General features: G+C 33.1%; 1 protein-coding gene across 9 annotated transcripts in view; it reads right to left on the bottom strand.

Annotated features, from left to right (window-relative positions):
• The window catches only part of beta-Spec (spectrin beta chain), a 71,680-nt gene that overhangs the window by 37,167 nt on the left and 13,801 nt on the right, over nt 1-20,712 (bottom strand). For all 9 annotated transcript variants that reach the window (XM_080176214.1, XM_080176218.1, XM_080176211.1 and 6 more), the window contains exons 3-17: nt 19,499-19,589; nt 16,792-16,882; nt 14,327-14,402; nt 13,852-14,031; nt 9,395-9,509; nt 7,693-7,760; nt 7,015-7,060; nt 6,712-6,795; nt 5,964-6,046; nt 4,600-4,690; nt 2,961-3,077; nt 2,412-2,609; nt 1,736-1,914; nt 1,345-1,474; nt 593-732 (exon numbers count right to left, since the gene is read on the bottom strand). In XM_080176214.1, the coding sequence (XP_080032340.1) occupies nt 593-732; nt 1,345-1,474; nt 1,736-1,914; nt 2,412-2,609; nt 2,961-3,077; nt 4,600-4,690; nt 5,964-6,046; nt 6,712-6,795; nt 7,015-7,060; nt 7,693-7,760; nt 9,395-9,509; nt 13,852-14,031; nt 14,327-14,402; nt 16,792-16,882; nt 19,499-19,589 (1,689 nt within the window). The remainder of the gene's footprint in view (nt 1-592; nt 733-1,344; nt 1,475-1,735; nt 1,915-2,411; nt 2,610-2,960; nt 3,078-4,599; nt 4,691-5,963; nt 6,047-6,711; nt 6,796-7,014; nt 7,061-7,692; nt 7,761-9,394; nt 9,510-13,851; nt 14,032-14,326; nt 14,403-16,791; nt 16,883-19,498; nt 19,590-20,712) is intronic.

Below are 20,712 nucleotides of genomic sequence, written 5' to 3'. Positions count from 1 at the left end.
TCAACTTAGGAAAATAATGAAAGACGACAATTCAAGCCAAAAATGTACATCCAGACAAAAAAATCAAGAATCTAAAGGGATTTATCAATGGCCAAAAAATTTATGCACATTCCAATGATGATACACAAAATTACCTCTTTCTGTAGAATACAATTAGTAGTTGAAACTTTGGACACCCAACTAAATGAACCAACCAATCAAAATTCAATAATTTTCCCCAAGGTTGTTAAGCCAACGAATAAAAAAAAAAGTTATAATAAGACTTTGAGGACTAGTGAAATAAACAGCCCAATATACCCCCCCTCCCTGAAAAAGATGTTTAAACAGTTAAACATGGGTGGGATGGGACATTGGGATGTTTATTACACTAGTCCCCAAAGTCTCATAATACTGTTTTCTTATTCATTGGCTTAACAATCTTGGGGACTTTTATTGAATTTTGATTGGTTAGTTATTTTAAGTTGAGTGTCCAAACGTCTCAATTACTTATTGTATTCTACAGAAGTGGTTATTTTGTGTATAATTATGTGGATGTGCATCAATTTATAGGCCTTTGTCTTATCCCTTTAGATCCATGCAGTTAAACACATACCTTCTCTCGACAGCAAACTTAACAAGTTCAGCATAGCCATCCTCCAGGTTCTGAACTCTCTCCACAATGATGGATGGGTCGCAGGGTCGGTACCCGTCAGCGACCTCGTCGTCAAGGAAGCGCTGGCTGTATTGGACAACCTGAATATTTAACCTTGATAGCATATTTCTTAATTTGACTACTTTATACATTAAATTGACATGCAAAGATATAGTACTGTAACTCTATTATCAACTTTTTCATTAGATTTCTAATGCCTGATATCCGGTAATTTGCCGAATATTGAAAGATGGCCAGATATCCGGCCCAACCCAAATATAAAGGGCAATGTGTTGTGTATCATAAAATTAATTTTAAAGGAATTAAATAGATGCAAAATTGGATAAATTGATAATGGGAATTTTGAATTTTAGAAATAGGTTAGCTATAAATGAATTAAATAGGAATAAAAATGATTTGATTTAAATTGTATAAAAATAAAACATTTTCGGTCTCCAGTATTGCTACAAAACCGATCAATATCCGCTGGATTAGAACCGGTTCTAAGCCATTTAAAAAACTCATATACTGCAGCGTTTTAGACAATTTTCCACGAATATTAAAATAAAAATAATACCTTTTTGTTAACCCGTGCCTTGGCCACTCTGGACTAACACACTGGTTATAATCTTTTCGCTATTCATATCACTATCCGCGGAAAACTGTCTATAACACGAAGCGAAAACTAACTATTCTTGATTTAATGACAATACCTGCTTGACTCTCTCGCCAAGAACGTTGATGTCGGCCTCGACAAGGCTATGCTTCTGTAGAAGATCCTCTACACCCATCAAATGCTTGCCAAAGTCGTCAGACAACAGGCGCAGCTTCAATTCTTCCATGCTAAAAATAAGAAAAGGTTATGAAAGTATAGAGTTAAAAGCGGGGATCTAAATAGATAAGATAATGGCAGAAAAGTTGATGTAAACTCCCAATGATAATACAAAAAATTAACCCTTCTAGATTATACTTAGTGGTTGAATCGTTTGAACACTCAACTTAATAAAACAACCAATTAACATTTAATTAATGTTCCCAAAGAATTATGAAAATTATGGAATTATAACAAGGTTCCTGGATCTATTATTATTTAAATATTTTTACCTGTCCAGAATGTAGGACATCTCCTGGAAGCTGTGTTGTAGCTGGAGGGACAGCTCCAGCCTCTCCCTTCTACCCTTCAGCAGCTCGAGCAGATAGTTCCACAGCTTGAGCACGTTCTCCTTGCGCGCGTTGATGCGTGCAATGTCGTGGTAGTTCTCAGTTTCAAGCTCTTGGGCAACCTAGGCAATATGAAATGTTAGTTTATTAGATTTTATCATAAATAAAGACGTTTAAAATGGTTCCTACTGATGCTATGTCAGATGCGCGACATTAATAGTAAGTGTAGAGGAACGAGGTAATATAGTTTATTAGATAGTTTTAATGTAAATAAATTAATGCTCTCCAGAATATTCTTACTTTAATTTGCTAAGACAGGCATTATGATTTCTGCTTATTTTCCGTAAAGGTGTGTGTTCTATGACTTTAAAACAGAAATAGAACACTAAAATTTGACATGGCAGTTGCTTTAAAGGGATATAACGTGCATTTATGAAAAACGGTGACCAAACGTTTTTTTCTCTCGCCAAATTACATAAGTGTGAATCTATTAAGACAAACTCTTTTTTAATTTACCTTATTTAACTATTTCACATGTTATAAAAATCACATATTTTCATATATTTGTAAAATTCTATCTTTTGTAGGGGGAAGAAAAGGGTGAATATAAAACACTGACCTGATGGACTGCAGTAACTCTTTCTTCATAAGCAAAGATATCTGTCTCAATGGCCTCGTGTTTCTTCGCCGCGGCCTCAACAGCCGCCAAATCAAAGCCAAAGTTGTCAGCGCTGACCAGCCGCTGATTTTCTGACAGCCAGGTCTCTCTCATGCCGGCCTTGCGGTTGAATCTAGCGGCCAACTGCTCAAGTTTTTCCTAAAAAATTTTAATATGTTAAGCTAGCAGTTTTTATCTTGAATATTTTGTAAAAAAAAAATAGGAAATTATTCAATAAAAAGCCAACACAATACCTAATTAATGAAAAAAGTAAAAAAATAATAGGAAACATGAAATCAAAAAAGGGCTTTCGTAAAGTCTAATATAAGTTTTTTTTTTAGAAACTATTTCAGTAAATCACCGAATATGATATTTTTGGCCCATTAATTCAATGCAATGTAAGTTTAGATTAATTTACAGTTGTTTCTACCAATGTAAACTGATGTACGGAGTATAATTACGGACATAGTAATTACAGAATAGCTGCACTATTACATACTGAAACTCTACCTGGCGGATAAGTTCCTCCCTGAGCGCCAATTCTCTCTCGTGCTCCGCCTTCTCGAGGCGCTCCCAGGCGGCATTGATGTCGCGGATCAACTTGCCCTCCTTTGGGGTGTAGGGCACCTGAAAATAAAACATAATGTTAATGGAATCCATATTACTTATCAGCGGCTGCGCCTCTAGCTTTGTACTCAAGGGGCATCAAGGAAGCAGAAAAACAGCCTAATACTATCCAGGGACCTATGTGAAGCTACCATAATTAAAGAGAACTCCAATCAATTCGGTAGTCATTGAAATCTTAAGCTTCAGACAAGGAAACCTTACTAGTACTACTTTATATTTTACTAGAGGCCTCTAGGGGCACTTAAAAGGGGAGTTGAATCTCAAAACCCATTTTTTAAAAAAAACACAACATATTTTTTTTTGGGGTGGGTTTATTTTTTTTCTCTCGGGAGGGTGGTGGTACCCTCCCACAAAATAATTATAAACCTTCCCGGGCCTATGAGAAGCTACCCTGTAACGGAAAACCCAATCAGTTCAACGGTTAGCGAGATCGTTCGGTTCAAACAAGCAGACAAACAAACAAACAAACACCCTTTTACTTTATTATAAGGATTTGAATAAGGTAATTCCATTTATCTGCAATTGTCCTTATCCATGTGTCTTTCCTTTAATTAACCCTTACAGATCGGGGGGGGGGGGGGTCATATTGACCCCCCCCTCTAGTTTTTTCAATGTCATTTTTTTCGTAGATAAGATGGAGAGCTGTTACTTCATGACTTTTTAAGTTTAGTAATTATGCGTCGGCAAGATTTGATATTATTAGGATATCTGGTCTGTGTCGGTCGTGGTGTCCGGTCAAAGTCGGTTGGGTAGCACCAAAATTAAAAAAAAAATTCTAAATAAATTTAATTTCTACATTATGACTTTTGTGTATAAGGTAAACACTTAAAATTTTTTTGGTGAATACTGAGATATCAATGACCTTATGAGAAAAGTGGTGTTATGACCGTTTGACCGCACCCTGACCGACTTTATGACCGATTTTTGTCCGGCTTTTACCACAGACATATATCATGAATATCGTGTCTTCTATTACAGCTAGAGACCTATAATTTTTTTTTGGTAAATTCTTGAGCAACAATAAACAGATAAAAATATTAATTGGCGCCGCCAACCGCCGTTTTACCGCCGTAACCGCCGAAAATGGCGGTTTCCGTTATTTGCCGTTTTTCGGCGATGATCAGAAAAAGTAATTTTTTTGTTATGGAAAAAAAAAGTTCGTCCTAAAATTTGTTCATCCTAGCTGCAAAATTGGCCGCTCTACAGCTGTTTTAAAATTAAGCGGCTGGCCGCTAAAAAGCGGCTAAGGAGCGGCCTGACTGCTATGATTAGAAAAAGTAATTTTCTCTAAAAATACACATGAACCACCAGAAAAAAATTTTACGTCTTTATCTGTAACAGAAGCCGAGATAGAGGGGGGGGGTCAATATGACCCCCCCCCCGATCTATTAGGGTGGGAATAGGGGCCCGATCTGTAAGGGTTAAAAGAAACATCTAACTGATTGCTTTTTACCAACGAGCAGGTCTAGGGCTATTTTTTGTAAGGATCATCCAAAGGAAACAACCTGTAAAATTTATTTACCTTATTATGAGCTCTCATCTTGGATTGTAGTGTGAACAGCAATACTTCCAAGTTACCCTTCTCATGGAATTTCGGCGGCTTCTCAACATTTCTAAATAAAACAAGCATGACAACATCAATAAGTTGCGAAGCACTCAAAAATCATGGAAGGACAAACAGTCAAGATGAATTATAAAATATATGTTAGGCAATAATTCATTGAAATCACGAAACCTTTCTGAAATACTATTTGTATTGTCGTTTTATGCATGACCGACAGACTGACGGACTTAGTAAATTATACAATTGCTGCCTATTGATACAGGGAATTTTCACCAAAAATCAGGGGTGTATACTCTGCAAAATTGACCTTGCTAAAAAGGGGGGGGGGGGGGGGGTAAAAAAAATAAAATATGTTGTTGGGGGAAAAAAATGAAAAAGTGAAATGATAAATTTTCCCCCCCATTTTTTCCCTCTTTTTAAGCCATAAAACTCACACTTATAAATTTTAGCGTAACCTACCTCCCCCTTTGTAAATTTTCAAATAAACTTTTACAGAAATGCATAGAGTACAAATTGTAGGAAATGAAATGACTAAAGGTAAATGTAGAAAACAACAACGCACCAAATATTGGTTACACAATTACATTTTTCTTTTGTAGTTTAGTAATAGGTATCAAATTTATTTTTAGATATTTAATTTGATAGTTGTTTCATTACATACTTTATTTTATTTCTGCTTTTAGAATGCTTTAAGAAAATGTAGTGGAAATGCTTTGATTTACAAACAGAACTAACTTCATAATACCACTGTTGGGGACCTTTTCAGTCTGCTTACGAATTGCTTTAAGTTCTTTTGTAGCGAATTGGCTGTGTTAATATTTCCGACGCTTTTGGTTGATTTTCAAAGACCCAATTGAAAGTCGGCACTAGGTCCCCTTCCCCCTCTATTGGTTTACTCTAATAGCAAAACATCCAATTACTAAAAATTTCGGGAATAGTCCCTTTCGTGACAACGCATCTTAAGGGGCGATTAGTCGTATTTTTAAAATGGCTTTTTAAAGGTTATTTTAGGTTAGGTAATATTGGGTTAGGTGATTGCCCCACAGGGTTAGGCAATTGGCCCCTCAAGGGCTAGAAATAGGAAAAAAAGCTACTGTGATAAATACGATGAATCGCCCATTAAGGTGCGTTGCCACGAAAGGGGCTATACCCAAAATTTCAATTTGAATTAAATAGCCCAATGACGAATTACAGAGTTGGTTGTCTGTTAAGTGTCACCAACAAGTCTTTACCTATTTTGAAATGTAATATCAAGTACTATGCAAAAACACATTTTCACACATAGTATTCATACAGGCCTTGGATCATCAACATGTCTGTACCTGTAAGAGTTGAACTGTCCCAACTGTTCTTGCACTCCACGGAGCGAGTTGGCAAAATTTCTGTCGGACAAAGCCTCGATAACCTAAAAATATTTATTTTCGTTATTTTCTATTAAACAACTGAATTATTTTTAGTTATTCATCGCATCGTATTATAAACAGCTTTTTGCGGAAATGAAATGTATAATTATAAGATTAAATCTAGCCCCGCGATGCCGAAGGCACTGGCTAAAAAACTGATTTTAATCTAATCATTGTACATTTTATAATCATTTGTACTGGTTATAGTACGTTGCTTTGCATAATTTTTTAGTATGGCTGAGAACCGGTTCTAATCCACCGGATGATAATCGGTTTTGAAGCGATACAGAAATATTTTCTAATAAAGTCCCCTAAAAACAGCTGAAATATTTATTTATATTTTACTTGTTTGTAACACCTATTCCTGATTTTTTTTTATAATACAAAGAAGCAGGGAAGTCCAATGGGTGATTACCCCCCCCCCCCTCAAATCAAAAATCTTGGAAACCTTGCAAAGAAGCAAAAGATATCAGGAATGGCTGAATCAGTTTCTTCCCTAACAAGAAGCTTGCTTCTTCTCCTTTAATGATTATAAGGGAGGAAAATTCGATATTTAAATTATTTGCTTCCCTCTTTTTCTTACATAAAATCATTTAATTTATTTTTTTCTCCTTATGTCCAATCCCAAGACCTTTCCTCTTCATAAAAATAAATTTTTCGACACTACCTGCTGAATCCAAACCAAGAGATCAGAAGTGAGAGACTCGTACTCCTTGATCATTTTATCAATCTCCATCTCAATACCAAGAACCTAAACAATTTTAGTAAAAAATAAACAGATTATTTGTGTGTTCATTGAAGTAAAAATATAAATAATTCAGTTGTTTTTAATATTCTTAACATAATGGTATTAACAAAATTTTTGGTTAAACATAAAATATGTATTTTAAAAGTTTATGGTAAGTGTGCAAAAATACATTTTCACACATTGGTTTCATACAGGCCCTATGAACATAAAAGTTTTCCTTACCTTGGCAATTCTTTTACCCTGGACTGTTTCTTGCCTCAGCTTACTGCACGTACACATTATTATTAAAACCAGTTTTACGGTTTTAATTCATTAAAAAAATATCATAATTTTGGGAATATGAATGCATTTCAAATGCCAATTTGCAAATCAGGAATGAAAAATAGTATATTATTAAAATGGACATAGAATATGTAGATATATTGACAGAGGATAATTTATCGTCATTTTAGGTTGCTAATTTGGACCTCATTTGGGACCTCATATGATGGGTATCGTTATTTTAACCAGTTGCGAGTATCACTTTATTAGAGTACATGAAAATCTGGTGCAACATCCAAGTAATAATATATCGGTTATTATAAACCCTTTCTTTTTAAACTTCTGTATGTATGGGTATAGCTAAACAACCGGAGAGAGAGGACAATGGGCTTTTTATTACACTAGTCTCAAAAGTTATATAAAAACGTTTTCTTTTCTTTGTCTTAACAACTTTACCTAGGGAATTTTGATTGGTTGTTTCATTAAGTTGAGTGTTTAAACGTTTCAGCCACTAATTTTAATCAAAAGAAGGGGCAATTTTGTTTATCATCATTGGGAATTTACATCAATTACCGGCCATTGTATTATTCCTTTATAAACAACAAATCAATTAAGTTTATTTCAATAATAATTTTCCTGAAGTAATGATAGTATGTGACAACATAGGTGATTATTGACTTCTCATCTGGCGTGTCAACAAATACATCCTAAAATATAAATATAATTATAGAGTTGCTACACTAGATCTTATCAATGTGATGATATTCAGCAGAGAAAATCAATAGTTAATTATCGCATCGTATTATAAACAGCTTTCCGCGGCTATTAAAATGAAAAATTATAAATTAAACCCAGTTTTGTTACCCCGAGGTGCCGAAGGCCCGGTGTAACAAAACTGGTATTAATTTTATGATTATTATTCGTGGATAATTGTCGGTAATTCGATGCTATACATGATTTTTTTTCATGGCCATACTGGAAATAAATATAAGGGGGCATGGAAGCAAAGACGTCCAAGCTTTATTTTGAGGGTAGTAAAATAAGGGAGTTCAAAGGTTTGAGGGGGGTAAGCTTATAATCTTTTTAAAAATTTGAGGAGAATGGGGGATAAACAACCCTTTACCTCCCCCCTTGGACGTCTATGTATATGAGGTAGAATTTCAAAATTTTTAAATTTAATGTGTGAAATAAAATTTATATAGACACAACTTTTGAATTAATATCTTATTAACAGAATATAAAAACAGTTTAACAATGTTTAAAATGCAAGTTCTTATCTTGAAAAAATAAAAAATAAATGAAATCACTAAATTCATTGCAAAATTAAGATTAAAGGTCATTTTAAAGCAATAAATGTCTTAACAGATTTATATGTAGCTTGATTTTAATTTCAATAATAAAATGACTCTTTGACAAGTAATAGAAAAGGAAAGAAAAAAATTTAGGATTTTGAAAAGTAGCATTTGCAGCAGTGTTGTGGATCCGGATCCGCAAGGATCCGCATGTTTTTGAGTCCAAGGATCCGGATCCGCAAAAAAAATGCGGATTCGGATCCTGGGGTATAAATTTATGGAAAAATCTACCTAAATTTATATAAAATAGTCACTTACAATGACATTCTCGTGATGAGAGCCAATCTTTCAGGTTTAAGTTCTGACTTAAAATTTAAAAAAAATTGACTTCGAGATTAAGGAATAAATATTTTTTGAAAAATTTGGTGATTTTATGTTTATTGTCAAGGATCCGGAGTCGGATCCGGTAGAATCCGGATCCAGATCCGCACTGACCAAATTTTGAGGATCCGGTTCCGGATCCGCATACAATCACTGCGGATCCGCAACACTGATTTGAAGAAAAGAAAGATTAGATTAATTTTACCTCTAAAATGAATAGTTGCATGAAGTGCATTTAACAAGTTTGATTTCAAGCATAAGTTATATATAATATATATAATTTTGTATTACAATAAATAGCAATCAATTTGGCACCACCAAAATAGTCATCATGCTGTTTTTGTAAAAACAGGACAGCTATTTACGTTGCATATATCCAAAAAATATGATTTTCAGGCCATGATATTTTTTTTAATTTAAATTCTTTCAAATATATGGAGTTTAAACTATTGAACAAAAAAATATGCAGTTCACTAAATTCAATTTAAATACACTTCGTGCAACTACCCCTTTTAACAATATTAAATTTACTTCTATATAAAATCAAAAATAATTTTTCAATATATTTGTTTAAAATCAATTTGAACACATTTCTACTTTAGAAATGACTTTCCAATTCCAAAGTAGCTGCGCTACGCAGGCATAGAAAAAACAAGAACAAAACCAACCTCAGCGTCGAGGAGCTTGGTGAGACCAAATTCTTTCTCTGCAAGGTTAAATGCATGGTTCAAATTGTACATGGCATTGCTCTTGCTCAACTTCTCATATTGTACCAGATCAGCACTGAAATAAATACAGGGCGACCACTCCAAAACAAAAAAAATATAGTATTTTTATAGTATATTTTTTAAATCCATATAGTATATATAGTATATTTTTTTAAACTCATATAGTATGATATAGTATCGGACTTAGAATTATTTAGTAATACATAGTATATACATCATCATTAATAACTCAAAGCAAAGCTGTTATCAAAGCAATTTCACAAATAAGGGGCTTAATCTGTGATTATTAGGCTAGGTATTAATGTGAGACTATAGGTTATTTAGGATAAAAGTTTACTTTTGGTTAGTATTTCACATATATTTAATCATTTTTTGGATAGGTCTCAGGTTAAGGTGCTACAGGCTAGCTGGAAGGTGGTTTCTGGACAAGTAAAAAAAATTAAAATTTCTGTTTGACGGGTTAGAGATAAACTTATAAAACAAAATATGCATCTTTTTGGATGTTATTAACGTAAATGAAGAAAAAATTTAAATAGGCCTCCAAGTTCTGGTCTTACAGGCCTGCAGGTCCACTCTGGACAGGTTATAGATAATTTTTTTAGTTGAAGAGTTAGAGGCCAACTTATAAAACAGAATATGCATCTTTTTAAATGCTATTTACAAATCTGAAGATATCTAAAATCGGCCTCCAAGTTCTGGTCCTGTAGGCCTCCAGGTCCACTCTGTGGACAGGTAAAAAATTCAAATTTCTTTTTTAAAGAGCTAGAGGTCAACTTATAAAACAGAATATGCATCTTTTTGGATGTTATTAACATAACTGAAGAAAAAAAATCGACCTCCAAGTTCTGGTCCTGCAGACTCTGCATGGAGAGTTGAACAACAAACTTCCCTTAAATGAACAGTTAATGGTATATATTTGTAAACAAAATGAGCTTATATTTGGATGTTATTTATATATTTGAAGAAAAAATAAAATTGGCCTTCAGGTTTAGGTGCTGCAGGCCTCCAGGTGGACTCTGGACACGAATAAAATAAAAATTTTAAATTTAAGGAGTTAGAGGTTAATTTATTAAACAACATAATCATCTTTATAGATGCTATTTATATGTTTAAAGAAAAAATGACAATCGACCTCCAGGTTTTGATGCTGCAGGCCTCCAGGTGGACTCTGGACAGGTAAAAATTTAAATTTTTTATTTATAGAGTTAGAGGTAAGTTTATAAAACACCATAAGCATCTTTTTAGATGTTATTTACATATCTGGAGAAAAAATACAAATGACCTCCAGGTCCAGGTGCTGCAGGCCTCCATGTAGACTCTGTCCAGGGAAGACCTGAAATTGATGGCGGATTTTAATTTTTTCTTCAGATATGTTAATAACATCCAAATACATGCATATTCAGTTTTTAAGTTGACCTCTAACTTTTCAAATTATAAATTTGAATCTTTTACCTGTCCTAAATGAACCTGATCTTGGATCCCGATATGTTAATATTATCCAAATAAATGCATATTCTGTTATATAAATAGACCTCTAACTCTTCATCTAAGAAATTTTATTGTTTACCTGTTCAGAGTGGACCTAAAGGCCTGCAGGACCTGAACTTGGAGGCCTATTCATATTGTATTTTCTTCAGATATGTTAATAATCCAAAAAAATACATATTCTGTTTCATAAGTTGACCTCAAAAAATAAGAAAATTGAGTTTTTACCTGTCCAGAGGTTGCTAATTTTCAATTTTTTTCAGATATGTTAATAAAATCCAAAAAGATGCATATTCTGTTTTATAGGTTGACCTCTAACTCTTCAAACAAAAAAATTGAATTTTTACCTGTCCAAAGTGGACTTGGTGGCCTGTAAGACCAAAAATTGGAGGCCAATTTTAATTTTTTCTTTAGAGTTAATAACATCATGAAAGATGCATATTCTGTTTCATAAGTTGTTCTCTAAATTAAACAATTTTTCTACCTGTCCAGAAACCACCTTTTAGCCTGCAGCACCTGAACCTGGAGACTTATCAAAAAAATTATTAAATATAAGAGAACTACTACCCAAAAGTAAACTATTATCCCAAATAACCTATAACTCCCCCCTCACCCTTAATTTAATTCTATGAAAAATAACTGATATTTATATCATAATCACAAACAAAAATATATTTTAAAGGATTTTCTTCATCTCTTTCTTACTGTAGAGCTTTATGCATTTTTGTCGTTCGTTTTTTGTTATATAAATGTAATATTATATAGTATATATAGTAAATTTTGTTCAAATAAAGGTAATAATATATAGTATATATAGTAATTTTTTGTCATATAGTATGATATAGTATCCAAATTCATCCTATATAGTATAAATAGTATATATAGTATGCAGTGGTCGCCCTGTAAATAAATAATTTAGTTCAGATAGAAATTTTGCATTAGTTATTAAAAATAGCTTTCCGCGGATATAAAAATTTAAAATTATAACATTAAAACGATTTTTTTTAGCCACGAGATGCCGAAGGCATGGGCTAAAAAATGGTTATAATCTTATGGTTGTACATTTTTAAATTCGTAGAAAACTGGAAAAAATACGAAGCTATACATAATTTTTCAGTATGTCTGATAACCGGTTCTAATCCATCGGATATTAATCGGGTTCTAAGCGATACTGCAAAAGATATTTCAAAATATATACGGACAGGCAAAACGAATAAAAAATAGGAGTCCATTGATACAGGATAACGTTATGCAAATATCTTAATGCAAATAGCCGAAAAGTTTAATTTTTAAAAAGGTCAAAAACAAACAGAAGTAAAAAAATTTAAAGTTCCGTTTTCATAATAAAATGCTATGGATTATCAAAACAGAAAAAAAAACGTGTAAAACCGTGTAGTCGGACATGTTAACATTCTTTAGTTAATGAGTGGCTTCACTGGGTACTAAAAATATATTAAACTTTTTTTAAAAAGCTGCATTTTCCTAAGAATTAATTTAATATACAGCATGACCCTCAAAAAAGTATTTTTAAGCATCTGCAGCCCTTATTTCTCAATGAATTATTTAAAAATGCATATGTCTTTGTTCTCCATAGTATTCCACGTAAGTAGATATAAAAATATTTTTTTTACCTCCATTAACACCGGAGATTTTTAGAGCTAAAGTTTTGAAAAAGTGACTGAGAAAAAGAATTTTTTTTTGTTTCTCTTATTTTTTGGATGGTTATATTATGTTTTTCTGGCAATTGAATAATGAGACATAAAGAAAAACAAGTTAACTAAATATTTCTTTTTTATTACACCTAAAAATATCAATTTTTAATGGCAAAAAATACTACTGAATGAATTGATTATTTGCAAATTTTAGGTTATTTATTAACCCTTATTTATAGAAAAGGATTAATTATGACAGTTGCTCCGCCTACTTTTCTGACATCTCAATTATTTAATAAGGGGTAAATTAAGCTTTTTAGACTAAAAAATCATTATGTTTTATTTTTATTTTCTTTATAACTTTTTTGTTATTAAAGTTAGGATTGTGAAACAAAAACAATTTTCCTGCTATATTCATAGAGATTTATTTGGTTTTTTAATCTTAAACAATTTTGCCTAATAAGTAAGTTTTTCAAAATATCATTAAACTAAAAAGACTCAAAAAATATGTGTAAAAAAATGCTTTTTACTAAAAAACTAAATTTTTTATTTCATTTTTGTAAAAGTTTCTGCTAGTAACAAAAATAAAAGGATTTCTAGCTTAATTTTGCTAAAAAAGTCGTATCATGTTAAAAGTTACTTTTTCCTCAGTCACTTTTTCAAAACTTTAGCACTAAAAATCTCCGGTGTTAATGGAGGTAAAAAAAATATTTTTTTATCTACTTACGTGGAATACTATAGAGAATAGGACATATGCATTTTTTAATAATTCATTGAGAAATAAGGGCTGCAGATGCTTAAAAATACTTTTTTGAGGGTCATGCTGTATAATAATAAAATCAAAAGTTCTGTAGAAGAAGATTCTTATTTATTTTAGAAATTAATTTTCTTACAAGAATTCTTATATAAACATCTTAAATATTTTTAATTCTCTATATATCTTTCAACTTCTTTTTTATACATTTTATATTTTTGCCCTATTTAAGCATCTAATTATAATATATATTAATTCAAGCATGTTAGAATTGTCCTATCGATTTAAACTTGTAATGATCTTTCCTTTAAGAGTTTGGTACAATTTAGAAAGCGCCGCAACTCTGTAATAAATACCAGAACGTCTATTGTACACATTACATCTATCAATTTATATATCAATCAGTCTATCTATCAGTCTGTCTGTCTATCTTTTTATCAATCAATCATTTAATCCATCAATTAATCAATCAATCAATCAGCCAATCAATGAATGAAACTGCTTACCGATGCTTGTGAATGATGGCGTTAAAGGCGAGACCATCTCTCCAGGAGGTGGTGAAGTTCCTCACGTTCACGTTGTTGTAGCCAGCCGTCTTCATCTGGCACCAGAGCAGCAGCGCGTCCTTGGCGGCTCTGGTAGTCTGGTCCTCCTCAGAGATCACCGTGATGTCCTGGATCTGGAATCTGTAATAAAAAAGTGTGGTCATGTATCAAGAGAATACAGTGATATCCTTTATCTAGTATAAATAAAAGGTGGTTTTCAGGACTTTAATGCTTCCATGGGTATTATTATTTGACAGCCAGTTAAAACTGGTTTTAAGCCCTGAATAAAAATATCTATACTGTTAGTTGTCCAACCAAGATGCCTGTTTTATTTGCCGCAAGACTTTTTAGTGTTTGGTTTCGCCATCTCTAAGAAACGTTACAAAGGTTCAGTTTCATTTTCTTAAAGAGTTTTTTAGACTTAAAGTCGTCTTACCTCAGGATAATAGTCCAAATGAGACCAAGAGTAAGTCTTGCATTTCCGTCCACAATATCATGGGCACCCATGTTTTCTAAAATAAAAATAGTTATTTCCCGCATCGTATTATAAACTACTTCTTTATCCCCAAGATGCTGAAGGCACGGGCTAAAAAAACTGGTTTTAATCTTATGATTTGATTATACATTTTTATATTAGTAGAAAACTGGACATAACACGATGCTAGACATATTTTTTCATTATGGATAGAGGGAGAAAATAAAATAAAATTTTTAGAACAGGTTACTTTTAATAATTTAAGATTGAAAAAACCCACACACTTTTTTTAACAATTTCAATTGATAAAATTCTTATTTGCTAAATGTCAAAAGTCAAAGATTTAAGTAATGATTAATTAAGCAATTATTTAAAATAGTAGGTCAGTTTTAAAAAAATGAGTTTGATATCTGAATACAAATATACCAATCTTTATTTCCCTTTAGAATTACCAATATGATTTTTCGGGAATAGTCCCTTTCGTGGCAACGCCCCTAAGGGGCGATTCGTCGTATTTTTTTAAATGGCTTTATATAGGTTATTTTAGGTTAGGTTAGGTGATTGCCCAACAGGGTTAGGCAATTGGCCCCGCAGGGTTAGAGCCCCCCGCAGGGGCTAGAAATAGGAGAAAACTACTGTGAAAATACGAAGAATCATGCATTGCCACGCATGGGAGCTATACCCGATTTTTCATGAAAAGAAATTAAAATGACTAAAAGTTTTTATTTTATTTGTGTCTAGGTATTCAATCTATTTTTAACTTTTATTTTAATTTGAGTGTAGAAAAAAACAATCGGCTAATGAAAGAATGGAAAAAAGTGAGGGAAGGGGGGAGTAGACAAATTGTGGCCAGGCAGACAAAAACATGTAATTTTAAACCCTTCTTATCTGATATTCACTCACACAATTCATACTGTATACCCAGGGAGGGAGGGAACATTGGGCTGTTTATTACACTAGTCCCCAAAGTTTTATAATAACGTTTTTTATTTGTTAGCATAACAACTTTGGCGACTTTTATTGAATTTTGATTGTTTGTTTAATTAAGTTAAGTTTCAAAACGTTTCAACTCCTAATTGAAATCTACATAAGGGGAAATTTTGTGTATCATCACTGGGGATGTATATCAATTTATGGGCTATTGTCTTATCCCTTTAGATCCCTGTTGTTTGCCAGGCTGCAAGGATATGTTAATTGAGGATAAATTAATCTTCTCCGAAAATTCTGTTTTTAAACCCCAAAACCAAATCTAAGCACCAACCCAATTAAGGTTTTTAGATTAATAAGATTCTTTGCTAAACGAACAGACAGACAGATAAACAACCTGTTACTTGTTTATATAAGATTAAAATGTCTTTAATTGATAACCTATCCATTTATCCATATATGTTATGTGTATGTATGCTTTTTGCTTATTATTCAAGTAAACATACTGAAAGAATAAAAATATACAATAAAACATTTTTTCGTGTTCATTCGAATCCGGTGGATAGGAACCGGTTCTCATCTATACGAAAAAACTATGTCTAGCATCGTATTGAATCCAGATTTCTACGAATATAAATTTGTACAATTATAAGATTAAATCCATTTTTTTTTTGCCCCGAGGTAGAATTGTACAATCTATATCCGTGGAAAGCTGTTTATAATACGATGAAAGAAATAACTATTATTTGTAACCTATATCTATATATAAGTCCGATTTTAGGAGGAGTTCTAGTCAGTTAGGAATTAAAATAATGTAAAATTAACATAAAATGTCATATAACCAATTTATTAAACGTCTTTTTATGATTATATTTTACTTAATTGTGAAAAAGTGAAAAAGGATATTTTCAGTAATAGTAATGTTTAAATAGTTATTGATTAATCATTATTTTATTATATGAAACACTAAGTTTTTTTTGCTTAACTTCTCCTTTTTACGCTCCAAGATAGTTTTTGGCTATTTCATTTTGTCTTAAATCTTGTGATGGTCTTTAGCTATTTTCTGCCCTCTCTACCTGCCTCTAGAGGCTAGTAAATATAAATAGCACCATAATTAGATTATCAAAGCTGCATGAACCAAATTACTTTTAAGTTAGTATGTACAAGTACGAGTTGACAGATGAACGGACGTACCTACTACACCCATATTATAGAGTAGCTGCGCTACAAACAAAAATAATTATTGTTGGGCCGGAAACTTTTTTGGCCGGACACCGGATATCCGGATGATTTATAATTCCGGATATCCGGCCGGATATCTGGCCAACGTAAGATATCCTGCAAATTACCGGAATCGGGCCGGATAACCGGATATTCGGCATCAGAAATCAGCCGGATATCCGGTATCCAGATAGTTTAAATATCCGGAATCCGGTCGGATATTGAAAATTGCCGGATATTCGGATGGATATCCGACCCAAAGCTAAAAATAATGTTACCTAAATGTACACGCTTCTCATACAGGAAACTTAAAGCTTTGTCCACATTCTCCAAACAGTGGATTCTCATCTTTCCCTTGGTGGGGCGGGGCTGAAAAAAAGGTATAGATTAGTTAATACAGCTACTTTGTCCGACGAGTTTTGTTGATATGTCAATAAAAGAAAATTCATTTGCCCTTCTATTATTCTGGTACAGTAACATTGTAAAATTATTTTCATTATATCAAACATTAACAGTTGAATGAATTTAAAATCCCCTAACTTTATTAACTTTAATTTTGGGGGGTAGAATAATTTCTCGTCTATTGACCTATCCCTCTATCCCATGGCAAAATTAGGATCTACTGCAGTTCACGGTAAAATATTGCTGGTAACGAATATTGCCAAAAATCTATGAATTTTAAATGCTGCTAGCTGCCAAACGTTTGAACGTACAGATCATGCCCGCACAATGTTTAAAACGGCATAAGAAGGCCTACAAATAATCTGGAATAGCCATAAATCAATAATGCATAATTATCTCGCAGTGCAGAGAAATGCGCGAAAAAGACCTAATTACGCGTTTTTTCTTCAGTGAAGCTTTCCCTGTGCCAGGGTTTCGGATCCGGATCTGGATCCGGATCCGGATCCGCAAGGATCCGCATATTTTTGAGTCCAAGGATCCGGATCCGGATCTGCAAAAAAATGCGGATCCGGATCCGGATCCTTAGACTCCAAAAAATGCGGAAAAAATGGAAAAATCTACCTAAATTTATATAAAATCTCAGACATTCTCTTGATGAGAGCCAATCTTTAAGGTTTAGGTTCAGACTTGAAAATTAAAAGTATTTTTGACTTCGAATTAAAGAATAAAATTTTTTGAAAAATTTGGTGATTTTATTTTTATTGTCAAAGATCCGGATCCGGATCCGCACTGACCAAATTTTGAGGATCCAGATCCGGATCCGCATAAAATCAATGCGGATCCGAAACCCTGCGGCCTGTGCATCATTGGATCTTGGCTATTCCAGATTATTTGTAGGCCTTCTTATACCTCTTTATATGGTGTGCGTGTATGATCTATACGTTCAGCCGTTTGGCAGCTAGCAGACTTTAAAATTCATAGATTTTTAGCAATATTTGTTACCAGCAATACAGTGAACTGCAGTAGATCCCAAAATTAATATAAATTGGAAGAACCTTTCTTGAGTAAACTTTCTAATGCACAAACCAAGATAACTTGGGATAGGAAAATGGAAGATAAATTATTCTTCTTCCAAATCTTTCCAAAATAATATCAAAGCCAAAAATATATGCATGATATGATTAGTTATTTATCGCATTGTATCATAGACAGCTTTCCGCGGATAATAAAATGAAAAATTACAAGATCAAAACAAGTTTTGTTAGCCCCGAGGGGCCAAAGGCACAGGCCTGTAATACGACAATGTAATACGATGCTATATAATAGAAAAAAAATTAGATCTAAAAAACAATTTTGAAGTATAAGAAATCTAAATGAAGCATTACACTTGCCATAAGATAGAACTTGCACGTTTTTTTTGAGATTAACTTATTTTCTATTAATCTATTCCCGTCTCCCTGAAATGTGTATTGCACTGCAGGGATCTAAAGGGATAAGACAATGACCGATAATTGATATACATTCCCAATGATACTTAACATTACCCCTTCTGTAGATTAAAATTAGTGGTAGAAAGGTTTAGACACTCAAACTAATGAACCAACCAATCAAAGTCCCAAAAGTTATTAAATTAAGCCAACGAATAAGTGTTGATATAAAACTTTGAGGACTAGTGTCATAAACATCCCAATGTCCCCTCCCTCCCTGTAATGCACTGCAGTTGTTCTAAGGAAGAAAGGAGAGGTTAATGTTGCTTAAGTTAATCTAAACCCCCCATTCCCCTAATGATTAGACTAAATCGTAGAATTTCCTTTACAAGACTCTGTGAATTGGGGGCTAGATTAAAATATCAATCATTGTCATATCTCTGCCTCCCTGGGTTGTTCCGTATGCATACAAATTAAATCAACAAACTTAATTTCCGCAGATAATTACAGGAATAGGATAATGGATAAAAATAGGAATCCATGGATATATTGACAGGGGAAAATTTGTCGTCAATTTAGTTTTCAAATATGGACCTCATTTATCGGGCAGTAGGAGATGAGGGGATGGGTTTAAGATGTGTATAGGGGGGTATTTTATTTTAGCCAGCTGCGATAATCACTTTAACAGAGTATATGAAAAATCTGGTGCAATATCCAAGTAATAATAGATCCATTAGGACAATGGATGATACTTCAACAATACCCAAGTATTTATGTGGAATAGTTAGTAAATATTGACCCACCTTTCAAACAGTCATAAAGAACAATGGTTTGTCTTCTGATAAGATCAACAAAGTATTAAATTGTAGATTAGCTTCGCTACTAAAACTATGATAGTTATTACTCGCATCGTATTATAAACACCTTTCCGCGGATATAAAATGTACAATTATAAAGTTAAAACCAGTTATTTCAGCCCCGAGGTGCCAAAGGCACGGGCTAAAAAACTGGTTTTAATCTTATGATTGTACATTTTTATATTCGTAGAAAACTGGATACAATACGATGCTAGACATAGTTTTATCGTATGGATGTGAACCGGTTCTAATCCACCGGATATTAATCGGTTTCGAATGAATACAAGAAAAAAACTTACCAATCTCTCCCCAGATAAAATTTCTAGAAGTTTAATTAGAAGTTTTCCATCTCGTAAATCTATGTACAGATCACTGACTCGGCAGTTTATTCTGAAAATAAATACGAATTAATGTTATAGATAGGGGTGTCAATCCGAATACGAAAATCAGCAAATTTTTTAGACCCAGAATTCGAATCCGCAATTTAAATTGCGAATTCGGATTGCTAATTGGATCTACTGCAGTTCATGGTAAAATATTGCTGGTAACGAATGCTTCCTGGTTCCTGGCAACATTACAAGATTCCTGGATCCAGCAGCACGCTAATTCCCCTAAATCCTAGGTTCCTGTTAGCTGGCAATCTGCAAATTTTCCAAGTTACCAGCAATGACAGAAGATTACTGGCTTACAGGAGTTTTTACCCCATACCCTTTTTCACAATTTCTTAGGGGGTAAACAGCAACAATTAATAAGGGACAGTAATCGATGTGCATTCCTAATAGAGGTGGGGTAAGGATTTAAGAGAGTGGGATCTTTACCTTTAAATTTAACTGTTTCTATCTTAATATCCACTTTCGCGCAAAAATTTGGACGGTCCTATTTATTTTTATAATATATTAAAAAGGGGGGAGGGGAGAAACATTCGTAATTTTAATCATATTAATTAATAAATAAATTTTTTCTAAGTGAGGCTCTGAAATGAAACAGTAAAACCAACAATTTGAACGCTATAGAATGCAAAACTTAATACTAGCCCCTGTAACCTAAAATGGCCTAATTATAAAAAAGTGCCGCGGCCAGGTTTGATGGTTTAGTTAGGGGGGGATAATTTAAGAGAATAACACCAACAATTCTAGTAGCGTAACTGACATACAGACCATGATAAGAAAAGCTTTACTCTTATGGTAGAAATTGATTTGAGTGAAACCATGAAGGTAATTAGATTATGGCGGGAGATTTTTATTTCAAATAATTATATTCCATCCCCTTTTTAGACCTCCAAATCAAACTAAAATAGTTAAAAACCTTCCCAGGACCTAATACCCTTAAAGTTTTTCCTGACTGCTTTTATATTGTTACTTTTTACGCCTACGTAAACGTTGTATTATTAACTGTAGATAAAAATCAGAAATACGGAATATTTATCATATTTGTCTTGTCTCACCCCCCCCCCCTCTCTAATTCATTATTTACATTTGATCAGTTTAAGGTTTTTAATTTACTATAAATTGTT

The sequence above is a fragment of the Acartia tonsa genome, chromosome 11 (genome assembly GCF_053477335.1).
Source record: "Acartia tonsa isolate MP-2025a chromosome 11, ASM5347733v1, whole genome shotgun sequence".
Lineage (NCBI taxonomy): Eukaryota > Metazoa > Arthropoda > Copepoda > Calanoida > Acartiidae > Acartia > Acartia tonsa.
Note: the sequence above shows the minus strand (reverse complement) of the source record. Positions and strands in the feature narration are given on the sequence as shown.